The sequence below is a fragment of the Bombina bombina genome, chromosome 11 (genome assembly GCF_027579735.1).
Source record: "Bombina bombina isolate aBomBom1 chromosome 11, aBomBom1.pri, whole genome shotgun sequence".
Classification (NCBI taxonomy): Eukaryota; Metazoa; Chordata; class Amphibia; order Anura; family Bombinatoridae; genus Bombina; species Bombina bombina.
The window spans coordinates 27,138,488-27,157,042 of record NC_069509.1 but is presented as its reverse complement, the minus strand read 5'-3'; the positions used below and the strand labels follow the sequence as shown (position 1 = coordinate 27,157,042).

At 39.3% G+C, this 18,555-nt stretch overlaps 1 protein-coding gene across 2 annotated transcripts in view; it reads right to left on the bottom strand.

The window, feature by feature from the left end:
* LOC128641822 (uncharacterized) overlaps positions 1–18,555 on the bottom strand; it is a 196,500-nt gene that overhangs the window by 14,542 nt on the left and 163,403 nt on the right. For both annotated transcript variants that reach the window (XM_053694369.1, XM_053694370.1), the window contains 2 exons: positions 5,129–5,142; positions 3,280–3,556 (listed from right to left, as the gene is read on the bottom strand). In XM_053694369.1, the coding sequence (XP_053550344.1) occupies positions 3,280–3,556; positions 5,129–5,142 (291 nt within the window). The remainder of the gene's footprint in view (positions 1–3,279; positions 3,557–5,128; positions 5,143–18,555) is intronic.

The following is an 18,555-nucleotide window of genomic DNA, read 5'->3' as shown; positions in this document are numbered from 1 at the left end:
CTTCATTCCATTCCGCGCCCTTCGGTGGTTCAGTGTATGGAAGTAATCGGCTTAATGGTAGCGGCAATGGACATAGTGCCGTTTGCACGCTTACATCTCAGACCACTGCAACTATGCATGCTCAGTCAGTGGAACGGGGATTACACAGATTTGTCCCCTCAACTGAATCTGGACCAAGAGACCAGGGATTCTCTTCTCTGGTGGCTATCTCGGGTCCATCTGTCCAAAGGTATGACCTTTCGCAGGCCAGATTGGACAATTGTTACGACAGATGCCAGCCTTCTAGGTTGGGGTGCAGTCTGGAACTCCCTGAAGGCTTAGGGATCATGGACTGAGGAGGAGTCTCTCCTTCCATTAAATATTCTGGAACTAAGAGCGATATTCAAGGCTCTTCAGGCTTGGCCTCAGTTAGCAACTCTGAGGTACATCAGATTTCAGTCGGACAACATCACGACTGTAGCTTACATCAACCATCAAGGGGGAACGAGAAGTTCCCTAGAGATGTTAGAAGTTTCAAAAATAATTCGCTGGGCAGAGATTCACTCTTGCCACCTATCAGCTATCCATATCCCAGGTGTAGAGCACTGGGAGGCGGATTTTCTAAGTCGTCAGACTTTTCATCCGGGAGAGTGGGAACTCCACCCGGAGGTATTTGCACAACTGATTCATCGTTGGGGCAAACCAGAACTGGATCTCATGGCGTCTCGCCAGAACGCCAAACTTCCGTGTTACGGATCCAGGTCCAGGGATCCCAAGGCGACACTGATAGATGCTCTAGCAGCGCCCTGGTCTTTCAACCTGGCTTATGTGTTTCCACTGTTTCCTCTGCTCCCTAGACTGATTGCCAAGATCAAGCAGGAGAGAGCATCGGTGATTCGGATAGCACCTGCGTGGCCACGCAGGACCTGGTATGCAGATCTAGTGGACATGTCATCCTTTCCCCCATGGTCTCTGCCTCTGAAACAGGACCTTCTACTTCAGGGTCCTTTCAACAATCCAAATCTAATTTCTCTGAGGCTGACTGCCTGGAGATTGAACGCTTGATTTTATCAAAGCATGGCTTCTCCGAGTCAGTTATTGATACCTTAAGACAGGCACAAAAGCCTGTCACCAGGAAAATTTACCATAAGGTATGGCGTAGATATCTTTATTGGTGTGAATCCAAGGGTTACTCATGGAGTAAGGTCAGGATTGCTAGGATATTATCTTTTCTCCAAGAAGGTTTGGAAAAAGGATTGTCAGCTAGTTAAGCGTCTGGCAGATGTTCCAGACGTTCAGGCATTTTGTCAGGCTTTAGTTAGAATCAAGCCTGTGTTTAAACCTGTTGCTCCACCATGGAGCTTAAACTTGGTTCTTAAGGTTCTTCAAGGAGTTCCGTTTGAACCTCTTCATTCCATAGATATCAAGCTTTTATCTTGGAAAGTCCTTTTTTTTATTTTTTATTTTTTTGGTAGCTATTTCCTCGGCTCGTAGAGTCTCTGAGCTATCTGCCTTACAATGTGATTCTCCTTATCTGATTTTTCATACGGATAAGGTAGTCCTGCGTACCAAACCTGGGTTCTTACCTAAGGTGGTATCTAACAAGAATATCAATCAAGAGATTGTTGTTCCATCCTTGTGTTAAACAATCTGGACGTGGTCCGTGCTTTAAAGTTTTACTTACAAGCTACTAAAGATTTTCGTCAAACATCTGCTTTGTTTGTTGTCTACTCTGGACAGAGGAGAAGTCAAAAGGCTTCGGCAACCTCTTTTTCTTTTTGACTAAGAAGCTTAATCTGCTTAGCCTATGAGACTGCTGGACAGTAGCCTCCTGAAAGGATTACAGCTCATTCCACTAGAGCTGTGGCTTCCACTTGGGCCTTTAAAAATGAGGCTTTTTTTGATCAGATTTGCAAGGCGACGACTTGGTCTTCGCTTCATATTTTTTCAAAATTTTACAAATTTGATACTTTTGCTTCTTCGGAGGCTATATTTGGGAGAAAGGTTTTACGGGCAATGGTTCCTTCCATTTAAGTTCCTGCCTTGTCCCTCCCTTCATCCGTGTACTTTAGCTTTGGTATTGGTATCCCACAAGTAATGGATGATCCGTGGACTGGATACACCTTACAAGAGAAAACACAATTTATGCTTACCTGATAAATTTATTTCTCTTGTGGTGTATCCAGTCCACGGCCCGCCCTGTCATTTTAAGGCAGGTAATTTTTAAATTTAAACTACAGTAACCACTGCACCCTATGGTTCCTCCTTTCCCGGCTTGTTTTCGGTCGAATGACTGGCTATGACAGTTAGGGGAGGAGCTATATTACAGCTCTGCTGTGGGTGTCCTCTTGCAACTTCCTGTTGGGAATGAGAATATCCCACAAGTAATGGATGATCCGTGGACTGGATACACCACAAGAGAAATAAATTTATCAGGTAAGCATAAATTGTGTTTTTCATTTATGATTTGGGAGGCCGTTTCATAGACATCTATTAGAGAGTAGATTGGTCTGTCACCTATAAAATATACTAAAAATATTCATTTTATTTTCTATTCTGTATATGAAAGAAGAGCATTTAAACACGTTAAATATATGTAACAAAAATGTAAAAGCTGTTTAAATGTAAAGTGAAACGCTATACTAATCGTTGTTTCCCAGCCCCTTTGCACAAACGTCAAGGCTCAGGGGGAAACGATTAGTTGATTGCAGATGAGTCATCTGTTAATCAATTGCTGAATATGGCGACCGGTGGAACAGTGCTTATCCGTATAGCGTTTCATGTTAAATATCTCTGAAGATAAATATATACTAAACATTTCATGAATGAAAGTCTCATTCATTTTTTAACTTCTATCGTATGACTGACTAGAGCTAATAAGCTCAAGTTTACATTCACTCTAAGGTGAAACTAACAGAGAGCGTGTGATTTGTTCAACTGACTGTAATGCCGTTTGAGACATTCTCTTTTAGAGAACAGAGAAAATCTTTTAAGTATTGTCCCATTAACCCAAAATTAATTAATATCTTTTTTTACAGGGACTTTAAACACTAAATACTTGTCATGCACCTTCTTCTAATCATAGGTGCTGCTATTTTGGAACTTAGGTTACACTGCAGGTATCTAAAGGAGAGTTACTGCTCATGTGCAAACACCTCAGCGCTGGAATGTTGTGAAAGACAGATTTCAACATGGTGGCACAGATGACTATAGGGAGACGGGGAATTACTTCAATACTATGCTTAGAAAATGTGTTCAATTTCTCTATAAATTAATTCTATACATATATATGTCACTTACCCAGAATATCAGACATATAGTTCAACTCATAATCATACAATGAGTCTGTAACATCAGTCACATTGACTCTGCCGCGTTTCTTGGTGTGATACAAAATACAGAAGTTACACTCAGCAACTCTATTTCGGAACTCCTTGCCATTGCTGTTAGAGATAAAAAAGGGTTTGACATCCTCCACTAGATTCTGAAAAGCCTCAGATTTCAGGTGTGTTGTCAACCAATTGTAATCAGTTCCTGACGACCTTGAAAAGATCCCAACAACAACCTTACGGCATGTCTATGGGGAGAGATCAGATGTATTAGCAACACTATCTTTAATAGACTGTAATTTAGATAGATTCAAAATGATTATTACTATGCTTTATTGTTAGAGGGCCGGTAAATTGCACATCACTATTAAAGGGGGGCACAGTTAATACAATACAGAATATCTGAGGAAGGGGCATCTCAGAGAGACACTTTAGAAGGACAAAGTCTGGCCGGATTTAACACAGATTGGGTTATTACTTTCTTGGTTTGAAGGTCAAGTATCTGTTTCTTTGTTTTTTTACTCTTGAGAATTCTTTTTTGTATTTTCCTTGTATATTTCTTTGTTCTCTGTGGATAATTTGAATATGATTTTTTTAATGTAGTTTTTTACATCATTGTGTATGGTGTGTGGAAAGAATCATCTTTATAATACATAATATATAATATACTTATGTTGCTTATTTTATACTTTTTGATTATTTTTTATGATAGCTGCCTGTTCTGTTTGTTTTTATTTATTCTTTATTTGCCTTTTTTAAAGGGTGGCACTTTTTCTTTTGGTTTGTATAAGTAAACACACAGTGACAGAAAGAAAGTGCAGGGCCTCCTAGCATGGAACGCACCTATGGGTTAATGCCCTTAGGATCTGAACATGTGTGTGTTGCAACTTTGTTGCTAAGTGGAAAGGTGGAGTTTCTTTTACTTTATAGGAAGAAGCCACCTCTGTTCTTCTGGATTTAACAAACTTCCCATCCTCCCTCCTAGTTTTTGTTGTTGATAAAGGGGTGGCATTCGGCTAAGACTTCCCGAGGGACTCTTTAGTGTGTCTGGAGTCTGAGGGTTCTGTAAGTCATTGGACAGTATTTTTTCTCTCCTGTAAGTTCTATGACTAGCTGCCCTGGGACTTACTAGTTTGGAGTTATTTGGTTGACATTGCACCCTAGCTGGGCTCTTGTCTGCGGTCAGGCCATGGACAGAGAGATTTGAGTGACAACCATTGTAGGAGGGGCGACATCCCCAGGTGGGGGACTGCAGGTGCTTTTCCTTAGTACGCGGTGGGCCAAAGAGCTCCTCTTTGTGTGTTCTGTCAGAGAGCATGGAAGCCAGGAGCTGAATGCAGGTGGCCTGGGTCCTGACCCTCTTAGCATTGGTTAGATACTTAGGACCCGATTTCTGCCACCTGGGTTTATCTTTTAATTAAAAAGTTTATGTCATATGCCCTGTGCTGTTTAATAAATAATGATCAATGGGTGTTTAAACTTCCAATCTTTGTGTCAGTTTGTTAATTTTAGGTTAAATGTTATTGTTATTGTTTTCAGTTAAGTTTAGTTAAACTCACAGATGATAGGGAATTCAATCCCTTAATATTTAGGTCCCTGGTTTCCCCACAGCAATCTCAGTGGCTTTTAGGAGTGGAAGATATAGATAATTATATTCTGTTGATAGGGAAGCATGTGATGTGAAAGCTTGCTATGATTGGTGAAGACGTATGATCATGTAGAATATAAAGAACTATAAAAAAAATAATCTGCAAAAAATATTACAAACTTTCAAACATCAATGAAGAAGATTATAAATACATACTTTTGTAAATTCTTACCGATTCCGAGGATCCTAAAGGAGATACAAATGGTGACTATTAACGTCTGTAGAATACATTAGAGAACACAGAATGTTAAATGTCAAGAAAGATTTATATACAAATAAATAGTGTATGACTATGACTATATACCAGCTGTATTATATGGGGAGGGCTGTATTTTTTTTTTAAATCTCATAATCAAATGCAACGGTTCTTTAGTTTAAAGGAAAATGTTAACTTATTTGTTTTGATATGTAGGCTCTGAATGTGAATTTTTTTTGCTTGATTTCTTTCCATGCTGATGATTTTTTTGTAATTGCGCTCATACATTTGAAAACCTCTTCATTTTCACCGGCTCTTGTGTAATTTTATGCATCTGCTCCACTAAAGTTCACTCATCTGTCTATAAAATAACAAACCATTTGGTGACACCAGAGACTAACGGCTAGATTACGAGTTTTGCGTTATGAGTTAAAAAGCTTCATAACGATGCTTTTTCACTACCGCTGGTATTACGAGTTTTGCAGGTATAGCTGTACCGCACACTTTTTTGCCGTAACGCAACATAACTACCGCAGCTTTCAAAAAGTACTTTTTCAATGGGACTTCCATAGCACTGGTATTACGAGTTTGCCTGTCCCGCCAAAGTGAGCGGTACAGCCTATACCGTAAACTGAAAGTCAGTAGTTATGGCTTTTATGTTACAAAGCCGTAACATAAAACTCATAACTAAAGTGCTAAAAAGTACACTAACACCCATAAACTACCTATTAACCCCTAAACCGAGGCCCTCCCGCATTGCACACTAAAATAAAATTATTAACCCCTAATCTGCCGAACTGGACATCGCCGCCACTATAATAAACATATTAACCCCTAAACCGCCGCACTCCCACATTGCAAACACTAGTTAAATATTATTAACCCCTAATCTGCTGTCCCTAACATCACCACAACCTACATTACTGTTATTAACCCCTAATCTGCTGCCCCCAAAATTGTCGCACTATACTAAAGTTATAAACCCCTAAACCTAACCCTAAGTCTAACCCTAACCCTAACACCCACTAACTTTAACATAATTAAAATAAATCTAAATAAAAATTACAATTAATACCTAAATAATTCCTATTTAAAACTAAATACTTACCTATAAAATAAAACCTAAGCTAGCTACAATATAACTAATAGTTACATTGTAGCTATCTTAGGTTTTATTTTTATTTCACAGGTAAGTTTGTATTTATTTTAACTAGGTAGACTAGTTAGTAAATAGTTATTAACTATTTAATAACTACCTAGGATTCTGATTGGAACAGCCAATAGAATGCAAGCTCAATCCTATTGGCTGATTGGATCTTTTCAACTTTAATTCCAATTGGCTGATAGAATTCTCAGCCAATCGGAATTCAAGGGACGCCATCTTGGATGACGTCCCTTAAAGGAACCTTCATTCTTCAGTAGCCGTTGAAAGAAGAGGATGTCTTGAAGATGGAGCCGCTCCACATCGGAAGGATGGAGGACCACTTCTTGCCGCTTGAATGAAGACTTCTCCCGGCTTCGTTGAGGACTTCTTGCTGCTTGGATGAAGACTTCTCCCGGCTTCGTTGAAGATGGATGTCTGGACTTCAAAAACTGTAAGTGGATCTTCGGGGTTAGCGTTAGTTTTTTTTAAGGGTTTATTGGGTGGGTTTTATTTTTAGCTTAGGGTTTGGGCTGAAAAAGAGCTAAATGCCCTTTTAAGGGTAATGCCCATCCAAATGCCCTTTTCAGGGCAATGGGGAGCTTAGTTTTTTTTAGATAGGATTTTATTTGAGGGGTTTGGTTGTGTGGGTGGGGGGTTGTTTGTATTTTTTTTACAGGTAAAAGAGCTGAATTGTTTGAGGCAATGCCCCGCAAAAGGTCTTTTTAAGGGCTATTGGCAGTTTAGTTTAGGCTAGGTTTTTTAATTTTTTTAATTTTGATAGGGCTATTAGATTAGGTGTAATTAGTTTAAATATTTGATAATTTCTTTTTTATTTTGTGTAATTTAGTGTTTATTATTTTTTTGTAATTTAGTTCATTGTATTTAATTAATGTAATGTATTTAATTGTAGTGTAATGTTAGGTATTAGTGTAAGACAGGTTTGGTTTTATTTTACAGGTAATTTTGTATTTATTTTAACTATGTAGTTATTAAATAGTTTATAACTATTTACTAACTAGTCTACCTAGTTAAAATAAATACAAACTTAACTGTGAAATAAAAATAGAACCTAAGCTAGCTACAATGTAACTATTAGTTATATTGTAGCTAGCTTATGTTTTATTTTACAGGTAAGTATTTAGTTTTAAATAGGAATTATTTAGGTATTAATTGTAATTTTTATTTAGATTTATTTTAATTAGGTTAAAGTTAGTGGTGTTAGGGTTAGGGTTAGACTTAGGGTTATGTTTAGGGGTTAATAACTTTAGTATAGTGGCGGCGATGTTGGAGGTGGCAGATTAGGGTTAATAAGTGTAGGTAGGTGGCAGCGATGTCGGGGGCAGCAGATTAGGGGTTAATAACTGTAATGTAGGTGGCGGCGATGTTAGGGGTGGCAGATTAGGGGTTAATAAGTGTAGGTAGGTGTGGGCGACATTGGGGGTGGCAGATTAGGGGTTAATAAGTGTAATGTAGGTGTCGGCGAAGTCGGGGGCGGTAGATTAGGGGTGTTTAGACTTGGGGTTTATGTTAGGGTAAAAAAACAATAATAGAACAAGAGGCAAGCTCAACTCTAATCAAATAGATATACTCATTCAAACAATCTTTTTAGATAGTAATGTATAAGAGGGGTGCATTCTGGGTAGATATATACAAGAAAGGGTAAAAATAGAAAGGTGGATGACTTAAAATAAGGTACATCCAAAAGACCAGAAATAAAGCACACCCACTATCTATAATGATTTATATAGAGACACAAGGGTAATATGCAAAAACATTCCATTTATTGAATTAATAAAAATTCCCTAAAATTAAGCATATGTCTATAACTACATAAATAAGTGTACAAGTGTGCACAAACAGGAGGACAAACACATAAGACAAATGGGCCCCTCACACATAGCAAATGTAGCTAGCCAGCTAGAAAATCTGAGAAAAGTGCTGTTAGCAAATTTTGCAGTTCAATTCCAGTTGGATAAGGCATACAAGTTGTAAAGCCAGAGAATAAACAAGCAAGCAAGCAATGAGCTGTGGTAAAGCAATTCAATATCAATCTTCTATAGCAAAGTAAAAGCTTAAAGGGACAGTAAACCTTAAAAATAATGTTATATAATTCTGCACATAGTGCAGAATTATATAACATTACATTAGCCAAACTTTTTAAATCATAATATTCACTTTTTATTTTGTAAAAATATCGCTGTTTTACAGACCCGCTCTATGTACTCTGCTGAGCGGGTCTGTTGTTTTTACTGAGCGCATCGGGCCAGCTGTATAGTCACAGCCCAGCCCGACCGCGCCATTAGACACAGTGCAGCTCGCTCCTGCTCTGTCTGACAGCGGGAGCGAGCTGCACTTAGTCTTATGGCGCGGTCGGGCCAGGCTGTGACTATACAGCTGGCCCGATGCGCTGAGTAAATATAACAGACCCGCTCAGCAGAGTACAGAGAGCGGGTCTGTAAAACAGCGATATTTTTACAAAATAAAAAGTGAATATTATGATTTAAAAAGTTTGGCTAATGTAATGTTATATAATTCTGCACTATGTGCAGAATTATATAACATTATTTTTAAGGTTTACTGTCCCTTTAATAGACAGGGCAAGCAGCTTTGCAGAAATGCTCAAATAGACAGCATAGCAAACATTAGCAAATGACAGGTGTAGTGCAGTGGCCAGGGATAGGTATCCAGATGAGCGTGAGGGAAAAAGAAAGAGGGTATACTAAACAGTTTTCCGTAAGTCCCAATGCCGTTTATTACAGTCTTACTTGGCAAAATTGTTACCTCTCCTTATTACAAAAGATGTGATCTGTCGAACGGCTCACTCCACCTTATGCCTGGCCAGCCAAATGCACTATCAAGTGGGGGGATCCCACAAGTCAGGAGCTGCACACCAATGCATCCTCTTACGCATTTCGCTCCGTTACACTTGCAGCATTGGGACTTACGGAAAACTGTTCAGTATACTCTCTTTCTTTTCCCCTCACGCTCATCTGGATACCTATCCCTGGCCACTGCACTACACCTGTCATTTGCTAATGTTTGCTATGTGTAAGGGGCTCATTTGTCTTATGTGTTTGTCCTCCTGTTTGTGCACACTTGTACACTTATTTATGTAGTTATAGACATATGCTTAATTTTAGAGAATTTTTATGAATTCAATAAATCGGATGTTTTTGCATATTACCCTTGTGTCTCTATATAAATCATTATAGATAGTGGGTGTGCTTTATTTCTGGTCTTTTGGATGTACCTTATTTTGAGTCATCCACTTTTGTATTTTTACCCTTTGTTGTTTATGTTAGGGTGTTTTTCTTTCCCCTGCATTACGGAGCTTTACGCTCCTTTGTTGCAGGTGTTAGGCTTTTTTTTAGCCGGCTCTCCCCATTGATGTCTATGAGGAAATCGCGCATGAGCACGTAAAACCAGCTCAAAGCAGCGCTGGTATTTGGGTGCGGTATGGAGCTCAATTTTGATCAACGCTGCCATATTGTCTGCAAACGCCGGGTTTTTGCAAACCTGTAATAGCAGCGCTATAGGGAGGTGAGCGGTGGAAATAACTTGCAAGTTAGTACCGAGCCGCTCATAACGCAAAACTCATATTCTAGCCGTGTGTTAGCCAATTATGTAACTGGGTCAGATGCCCAGAGTCTCACCAGACCCTGTGTTATTTTATTCAGTGGATTCGCTAAAGAATGGGGAGATTTGTAAAGTTTAGAAAAGGTGTCCAGAAAATAAAACAGGGTTATATAGAAAGTGTGTGTTTACCACTTGTCTCTCACTTCTCTTTTATTTTCTCTCTCACTAGTTTGCCTGGATTCTAAGGAGAAAAAAATATGTCAGCTTCATCATCTTGAATCTCATCAGTTCCAGTGCTATCATCTTTTATAAAGGAATGGAGAGATGAATGAGCTTTATTGACCCACCAGGTGAGACTGGAGAATCTGGTCCATATTTAGTGAGTCAGGGTTTTAAATATTGGCACAGGCATGGCAGTCATGATTATAATCAGCAGGTACAGGGTTTCCCTACTCTATTAGTCTCCCAGCTTGGTTGGTTTAACTGTAATTGACCGTCAGACACCTGCCTTATGATAAATCTTGCTCTGTATGTGAAAGCTACCAAATAAACAGTTCGATTACGAGTTTTGAGCGCTATAGGGATTTTAACAACCGCAACAAAAGCTGTGCTATTTCACCCCCTATAGCGCTGCCATTACAAGTTTTGAAAAAGCAGACTTGTGCGGGTGATATGGATGCCTTGAGCTCCATACCGCACTGAAAACAAGTGCTGCTTTGACGTGCTCGTGCACAATTTCCCCATAGACAACAATGGGGAGAGCCGGCAAAAAAAAAAGCCTAACACCTGCAATCACGGAATGAAAAGCTCCATAACGCAGCCCCATTGATGTCTATGGGGAAAATAAAAGTTATGTTTAAACCTAACACACTAACATAAACCCCACGTCTAAACACCCCTAATCTGCTGCCCCCAACATTGCCGCCACCTACATAATACTATTAACCCCTAATCTGCCGCCCCCAACATTGCCGCCACCTACATTATACTATTAACCCCTAATCTGCCGCCCCCATTGCCGCCACCTACATACAGTTATTAACCCCTAATCTGCCGCTTCCGATATCGCCGCCACCTACATTATGTTATTAACCCCTAATCTGCCGCCCCCAACATTGCCGCCACCTAAATACAGTTATTAACCCCTAATCTGCTGCTCCCGATTTCGCTGCCACTATATTAAAGTTATTAACCCCTAAACCTCTGACATCCCACATCACTACCACTAAATATATTAACCCCTAAACCTTACCCTAACATAACCCTAACCCCAACCCTAACACCCCCTAACTTTAACATAATTAAAATAGAGCTAAATTAAAGTTACAATTATTAACTAAATAATTCCTATTTAAAACTAAATACATACTTACCGTTATATTGTAGCTAGCTTAGGTTTTATTTTTACAAGGTAGACTAGTTAGTAAATAGTTATTAACTATTTATTAACTACCTAGTTAAAATAAATACAAACTTACCTGTGAAATAAAACCTAACCTGCCTTACACTAAAACCTAACATTACAAAAAATAAACCAAACAAATAACAAACAAATTATCAAAAATAAAAAAGAATTACACCTAATCTAATATCCCTATCAAAATAAAAAAAAGCCATAGCCTACAATAAACTACCAATAGCCCTTAAAAGGGCCTTTTGTGGGGCATTGCCACAAAGATAGCAGCTCTTTTACCTGTAAAAAAATACAAACACCCCCCAACAGTAAAACCCACCACCCAACCAACCCCCCCAAATAAAAAAAAATATCTAAAATAACCTTAGCTAACCATTGCCCTGAAAATGGCATTTGTATGGGCATTGCCCTTAAAAGGACATTAAGCGCTATTGCCTTGCCCTTTAAAGGGCATTTAGTTCTTTTATAAATAGCCAAAACCCTAAGCTAAAATAAAAACCCACCCAAAAAACCCTTAAAAAAACCTAACACTAACCGCCGACGATCCACTTACATTTGTTGAAGTCCAGCTTGAAGGATCTTCATCCAGCCAGCGAAGTACTCATCCAGACGGCAAGAAGTCTTCATCCAGGAAGCCTCTTTTATCTTCATCCAGCCGGAGAAGTCCTCATCCAGGCGGCAAGAAGTCTTCATCCAGGCGGCCTCTTCTATCTTCATCCAGCCGGCGAAGTCCTCATCCAGGTGGCAAGAAGTCTTCATCCAGACAGCCTCTTCTATCTTCATCCAGCCGGCGTGGAGCGGGTCCATCCTGAAGACATCCAGTGAGGAGCATCCTCTTCATACGGTTGCCGCCGTATACTGAATCTTCAATGCAAGTGACGCAATCCAAGATGGTGTCCCTTGCATTCCTATTGGCTGAAAGATTTCAATCAGCCAATAGGAATTAGAGCTGCTAAAATCCCATTGACTGTTCCAATCAGCCGATAGGATTTGAGCTCTCATTCTATTGGCTGTTCCAATCAGCCAATAGGATTGAGCTCTCATTCTATTGGCTGTTCCAATCAGCCAATAGAATGAGAGCTAGAATGTAGGCTATGTTTTTTTTTATTTTGGGTGGGCTTTTTATTTTGATAGGGCTATTAGATTAGGTGTAATTCTTTTTTATTTTTGATAATTTGTTTGTTATTTTTTGTAAATTAGTTATTTTTTTGTAATTAGATACTTTTTGTAATTTTTAGAGTAGTGTTCAGATTTTCTTAATGTGTAGTTTATTTCTATTTAATTGGTAGTTAGTTTAATTTTAGTTTAATAATTATAATAGTTTAATTGTTAGTTTAATTTTTTTTTTTTTTTTATTTGACAAGTACGTTTTAATTTAATTTAAAATAGGGAAATTGTAATTTTAATATAAAGTTAGGGGGGTGTTAGGTTTAGGGGTTAATAGTTTATTTTAGTGTATTTCGTTGTGGGGGGCTTTCAGTTAAGGGTGTAATAGTTTATTTCAGTATATTTCGTTGTGGGGGGCTTTCAGTTTAGGGGTTAATAGTTTATTTTAGTATATTAAATTGTAGGGGGCTTGTGGTTTAGGGGTTAATAGGTTTATTATAGCTGCGGTGTGGGCGGAAGGCAGATTAGGGGTTAATTATATTTAAATAGTGTTTGCGATGCGGGAGGGTGGCGGTTTAGGGGTTAATAGGTTTATTATAGTGGCGACGATGTCGGGGGGTGGCGGAATAGGGGTTAAGAAATTTTATTAGTGGCGGCGACGTCCAGAGCGGCAGATTAGGGGTTAATGATATTATAGTGTTTGCGATGCGGGAGGGCCTCGGTTTCGGAGTTAATAGGTAGTTTATGGGTGTTAGTGTACTTTTTAAAACTTTAGTTATGAGTTTTATGTTACAGCCTTGTAGCGTAAAATTCATAACTGCTGACTTTAGACGGCGTTACAGATCTTGTTGTATAGGGTGTAACGCTCGCTTTTTGGCCTCCTAGGAAAACTCGTAATACCAGCGTTATGGGAGTCCCATTGAAAAACGTCATATTTAGGAGTGCGGTACTGATGTTGCGTTACAGGCTAAAAGGCTTGCGGTACAGCTATACCGACAAGACTCGTAATAGCTGCGTTGATGTTTTAACGCTGAAAATACCATATTTTCAGCATTAAAAGATGAATGCTCAAACTCGTAATCTAGCTGACAGTATGGAAACAGAACAATATTAAATATTGTAAATAAACTGTTACGTAACACCCAGAACCAAATCTGGAACCTCTCGTCTCTGGCTGATTGCCTTATCTCTTGAGCCACCAGGGTCTTTGTGTGGATAGTAGGGATGGGCGAATGTTTCTAAAAATTCGAAATTTAAAATGAATTTTAAAACATTCGTTCGTTCGAATCGAATTTCGAATGCTTATATAACATTCTAACATTCTATTTTCGAATTTTCGTTTTTGAATTTTTCAATAAAATTCGAAAATATTCATTTGAATAATAGAATGTTTAGCTATGTAATTCATTCAATTTCTAAATGTAATATTTGAATTTGAATGTGACATTCGAATTCGAATGTGACATTCAAATTTGAAATAGTATTTCTAGTCTACAACTGTGTTTAATAAATGTAATATTCAAATTCGAATGCTACATTCAAATTTGAATGTCACATTCGAATTTGAAGTAGTATTTCTAGTCTAATACTGTGTTTTAAATGTAATATTCGAATTCGAATGTGACATTCGAATTCGAAATAGTATTTCTAGTCTAATACTGTGTTTTTTAAATTTAATATTCGAATTAGAATGTCACATTCAAATTCAAAATAGTATTTCTAGTTTGCAACTGTGTTTAATAAATGTAATATTCAAATTTGAATGTGACATTCGAATGTAACATTCGAATTCGAATGTGACATTCAAATTCGAATGTGACATTCAAATTCGAATGTGACATTCGAATGTGACATTCGAAAACTGCAAATAACATTCGAAAATCGAATTTTTAAGAATATTCGTTCTTATCAACATTCTATTATGTAAATCGAATTTCTACAATAACATTCGTTCTAACATTCGGATATAAACACATTTGCCCATCCCTAGTGGATAGTTGTATCCTCCGCCTGCTCTTGCCAGCTCTCTAGCTCCCCCTACCTGCCAGCTGCAGGCAGTTTCCTAATCAACTGCCTATAAAAACCGCTTCCTATTTGGGCCTGTGTATTGGATTCTGTTCCTGGGTGTGCTTCATTCTGCTTACTGGTTTCTCCTGTTGCTGACCTTTGCCTGAACTTTGACCCTTCTACTGGATTTTGCTGCATGAACCTCTGAACCTTGGCCTGTCTCCTGACTGTGCTTTCACTAGTGATTCTGCTTTTGTCTGCCCGTCTGGTTTATGACTCTCTGGCCTGATTTTTGAGGATTCTTCTAGACTGTGTTTTGGTACTTCTTTGCCCAGTTTGTTGCTGACTTGCCTGCCCGACTACGCCTTGGCCATTCCTTACTGGTCACGTTCTGGGTACTATCCTTTGTGCTGGGATGCTGTGCTTAACTTACGCTTCCCAATCTAATGGTCCCTTCCTGAATGGACATTGTCGCCTCTCTGGGCATGATATAAACCTAAATATTATATTGTAAAATAAATATACATACTTGTTGCACTGTCAGCAAATATTTTGTTATATAAAACTTAGTATTTCTCCAACATTGGTGTGTCCGGTCCACGGCGTCATCCATAACTTGTGGGAATATCTCTTCCCCAACAGGAAATGGCAAAGAGTACAGCAAAAGCTGTCCATATAGTCCCTCCTAGGCTCCGCCCACCCCAGTCATTCTCTTTGCCGTTGCACAGGCAACATCTCCACGGAGATGGTCAAGAGTATGTGGTGTTTAGTTGTAGTTTTTTATTCTACTATCAAGAGTTTGTTATTTTAAAATAGTGCTGGTATGTACTATTTACTCTGAAACAGAAAAAGATGAAGAGTTCTGTTTGTGAGAGGAATATGATTTTAGCAGCAGTAACTAAAATCGTTTGCTGTTTCCACATAGGACTGTTGAGATGAAGTAACTTCAGTTGGGGGAAACAGTTAGCAGACTTTTCTGCTTAAAGGGACACTGAACCCAAATTTTTTCTTTTGTAATTCAGAAAGAGCATGCAATTTTAAGCAACTTTCTAATTTACTCCTATTATCAATTTTTCTTTGTTCTCTTGCTATCATTATTTGAAAAAGAAGGCATCTAAGCTTTTTTTTGGTTTCAGTACTCTGGACAGCACTTTTTTATTGGTAAATGAATTTATCCACCAATCAGCAAGGACAACCCAGGTTGTTCACCAAAAATGGGCCGACATCTAAACTTATATTCTTGCATTTCAAATAAAGATACCAAGAGAATGAAGAAAATTTGATAATAGGAGTAAATTAGAAAGTTGCTTAAAATTTCATGCTCTATCTGAATCACGAAAGAAAATTTTTGGATACAGTGTCCCTTTAAGGTATGACTAGCCATATTTCTAACAAGACTGTGTAATGCTGGAAGGCTGTCATTTCCCCTCATGGGGACCGGTAAGCCATTTTCTTAGTCTCAAACAGAATAAAGGGCTTAATATGGGCTATAAAACTGGTAGACACTTTTATGGGCAAGATCGATTGCTTTATTTGGGCATTTTATACAGCTTGTGATTGAATTTCACACTTATAAACTTTGGGGAACGTTTTTTAACGTCAGGCACTGGTTTAGACACCTTTCCAGTCAGGAAGGGCCTTCCCTGTAGTAGGCTGAGCCTCATTTTCGCGCCATTACTGCGCAGTTACTTTTGAGAGCAGGACATGCAGCTGCATGTGTGTGGATCTGAAAGTAGTTGAAAAGGTTCCTAGAAGGCTTCATTTGGTATCGTATTCCCCCCTGGGTTTGGTAAAGTCGCAGCAAAGGCTGTAGCTGGGACTGTAGAGGGGTTAAAACTGTAACCGGCTCCGCTTTCTCCATTTTAAGGGTTAAAGGTCTGAAATTTGGGGTGCAATGCTTTGAATGCTTTAAGACACTGTGGTGAAAATTTGGTAAAATTTGAACAATTCCTTCATTGTTTTTCACATATTCAGTAATAAATTGTGCCCTGTTTAAAATTTAAAGAGACAGTAACGGTTTTGATTTAAAACGTTTTTTGTACTTTATTGACAAGTTTAAGCCTGTTTAACATGTCTGTACCTTCAGATAAGCTATGTTCTGTATGTATGGAAGCCAATGTGTCTCCCCCTTCCAAATTGTGTGATAATTGTGCCATAGCGTCCAAACAAAGTAAGGACAGTACTGCCACAGATAGTAAAGTTGCCCAAGATGATTCATCAGATGAAGGGAGTAGACATAGTTCTACTTCATCTCACTCTGTGTCTACACCAGTTTTGCCCACGCAGGAGACCCCTAGTACTTCTAGCGCGCCAATGCTTGTTACTATGCAACAATTGACGGCAGTAATGGATAACTCCATAGCTAATATTTTATCCAAAATGCCTGCATTTCAGAGAAAGCGCGATTGCTCTGTTTTAAACACTGTAGAGCAGGAGGGCGCTGATGATAATTGCTTTGTCATACCCTCACACCAATCTGAAGGGGCCATGAGGGAGGTTTTGTCAGATGGGGAAATTTCAGATTCAGGTAGAATTTCTCAACAGGCAGAACCTGATGTTGTGACATTTAAATTTAAATTAGAGCATCTCTGCGCACTGCTTAAGGAGGTGTTATCTACTCTGGATGATTGTGACAACCTGGTCATTCCAGAAAAATTGTGTAAGATGGACAAGTTCCTAGAGGTTCCGGTGCACCCCAACGCTTTTCCTATACCCAAGCGGGTGGCGGACATAGTGAACAAGGAGTGGGAGAAGCCCGGCATACCTTTTGTTCCCCCTCCTATATTTAAGAAATTATTTCCTATGGTCGACCCCAGAAAGGACTTATGGCAGACAGTCCCTAAGGTCGAGGGGGCAGTTTCTACACTAAACAAGCGCACTACTATTCCTATCGAGGATAATTGTGCTTTCAAAGATCCTATGGATAAAAAATTGGAGGGTTTGCTTAAAAAGATTTTTGTACAGCAAGGTTACCTCCTGCAACCCATTTCGTGCATTGTTCCTGTCACTACAGCAGCGTGGTTCTGGTTCGAGGAACTAGAAAAGTCGCTCAATAGAGAGACTCCGTATGAGGAGGTTATGGACAGAATACACGCACTTAAGTTAGCTAATTCCTTTATTTTAGATGCCGCTTTGCAGTTAGCTAGATTAGCGGCGAAAAATTCAGGGTTTGCAATTGTGGCGCGCAGAGCGCTCTGGCTAAAGTCTTGGTCAGCGGATGTATCTTCCAAGACAAAATTGCTTAATATCCCTTTCAAGGGTAAAACCCTTTTTGGACCAGAATTGAAAGAGATTATCTCAGACATCACTGGGGGTAAGGGCCATGCCCTCCCACAAGATAGGCCTTTCAAGGCCAAGAATAAGTCTAATTTTCGTTCCTTTCGCAATTTCAGGAACGGACCGGCTTCCAACTCTGCAGCCTCTAGGCAAGAGGGTAATGCTTCGCAGACCAAACCAGCTTGGAAACCGATGCAAGGCTGGAACAAGCGTAAACAGGCCAAGAAGCCTGCTGCTGCTACCAAAACAGCATGAAGGAGTAGCCCCCGATCCGGGACCGGATCTAGTAGGGGGCAGACTCTCTCTCTTCGCTCAGGCTTGGGCAAGAGATGTGCAGGATCCCTGGGCACTAGAAATAGTTTCTCAGGGTTATCTTCTGGAATTCAAGGAACTACCTCCAAGGGGAAGGTTCCACATGTCTCACTTATCTTCAAACCAAATAAAGAGACAGGCATTCTTACATTGTGTAGAAGACCTGTTAAAAATGGGAGTGATACACCCAGTTCCAACTGTGGAACAAGGACTGGGTTTTTACTCAAATCTGTTTGTAGTTCCCAAAAAAGAGGGAACCTTCAGACCAATTCTGGATTTAAAGATTCTAAACAAATTTCTCAGAGTGCCATCGTTCAAAATGGAAACTATCCGAACGATTTTACCTACAATCCAGGAGGGTCAATTTATGACTACCGTGGATCTAAAGGATGCGTATCTACATATTCCTATCCACAAAGATCATCATCAGTTCCTAAGGTTCGCCTTTCTGGACAAACATTACCAGTTTGTGGCTCTCCCATTCGGGCTAGCCACTGCTCCAAGGATTTTCACAAAGGTACTCGGGTCCCTTCTAGCGGTTCTAAGACCAAGGGGCATTGCAGTGGC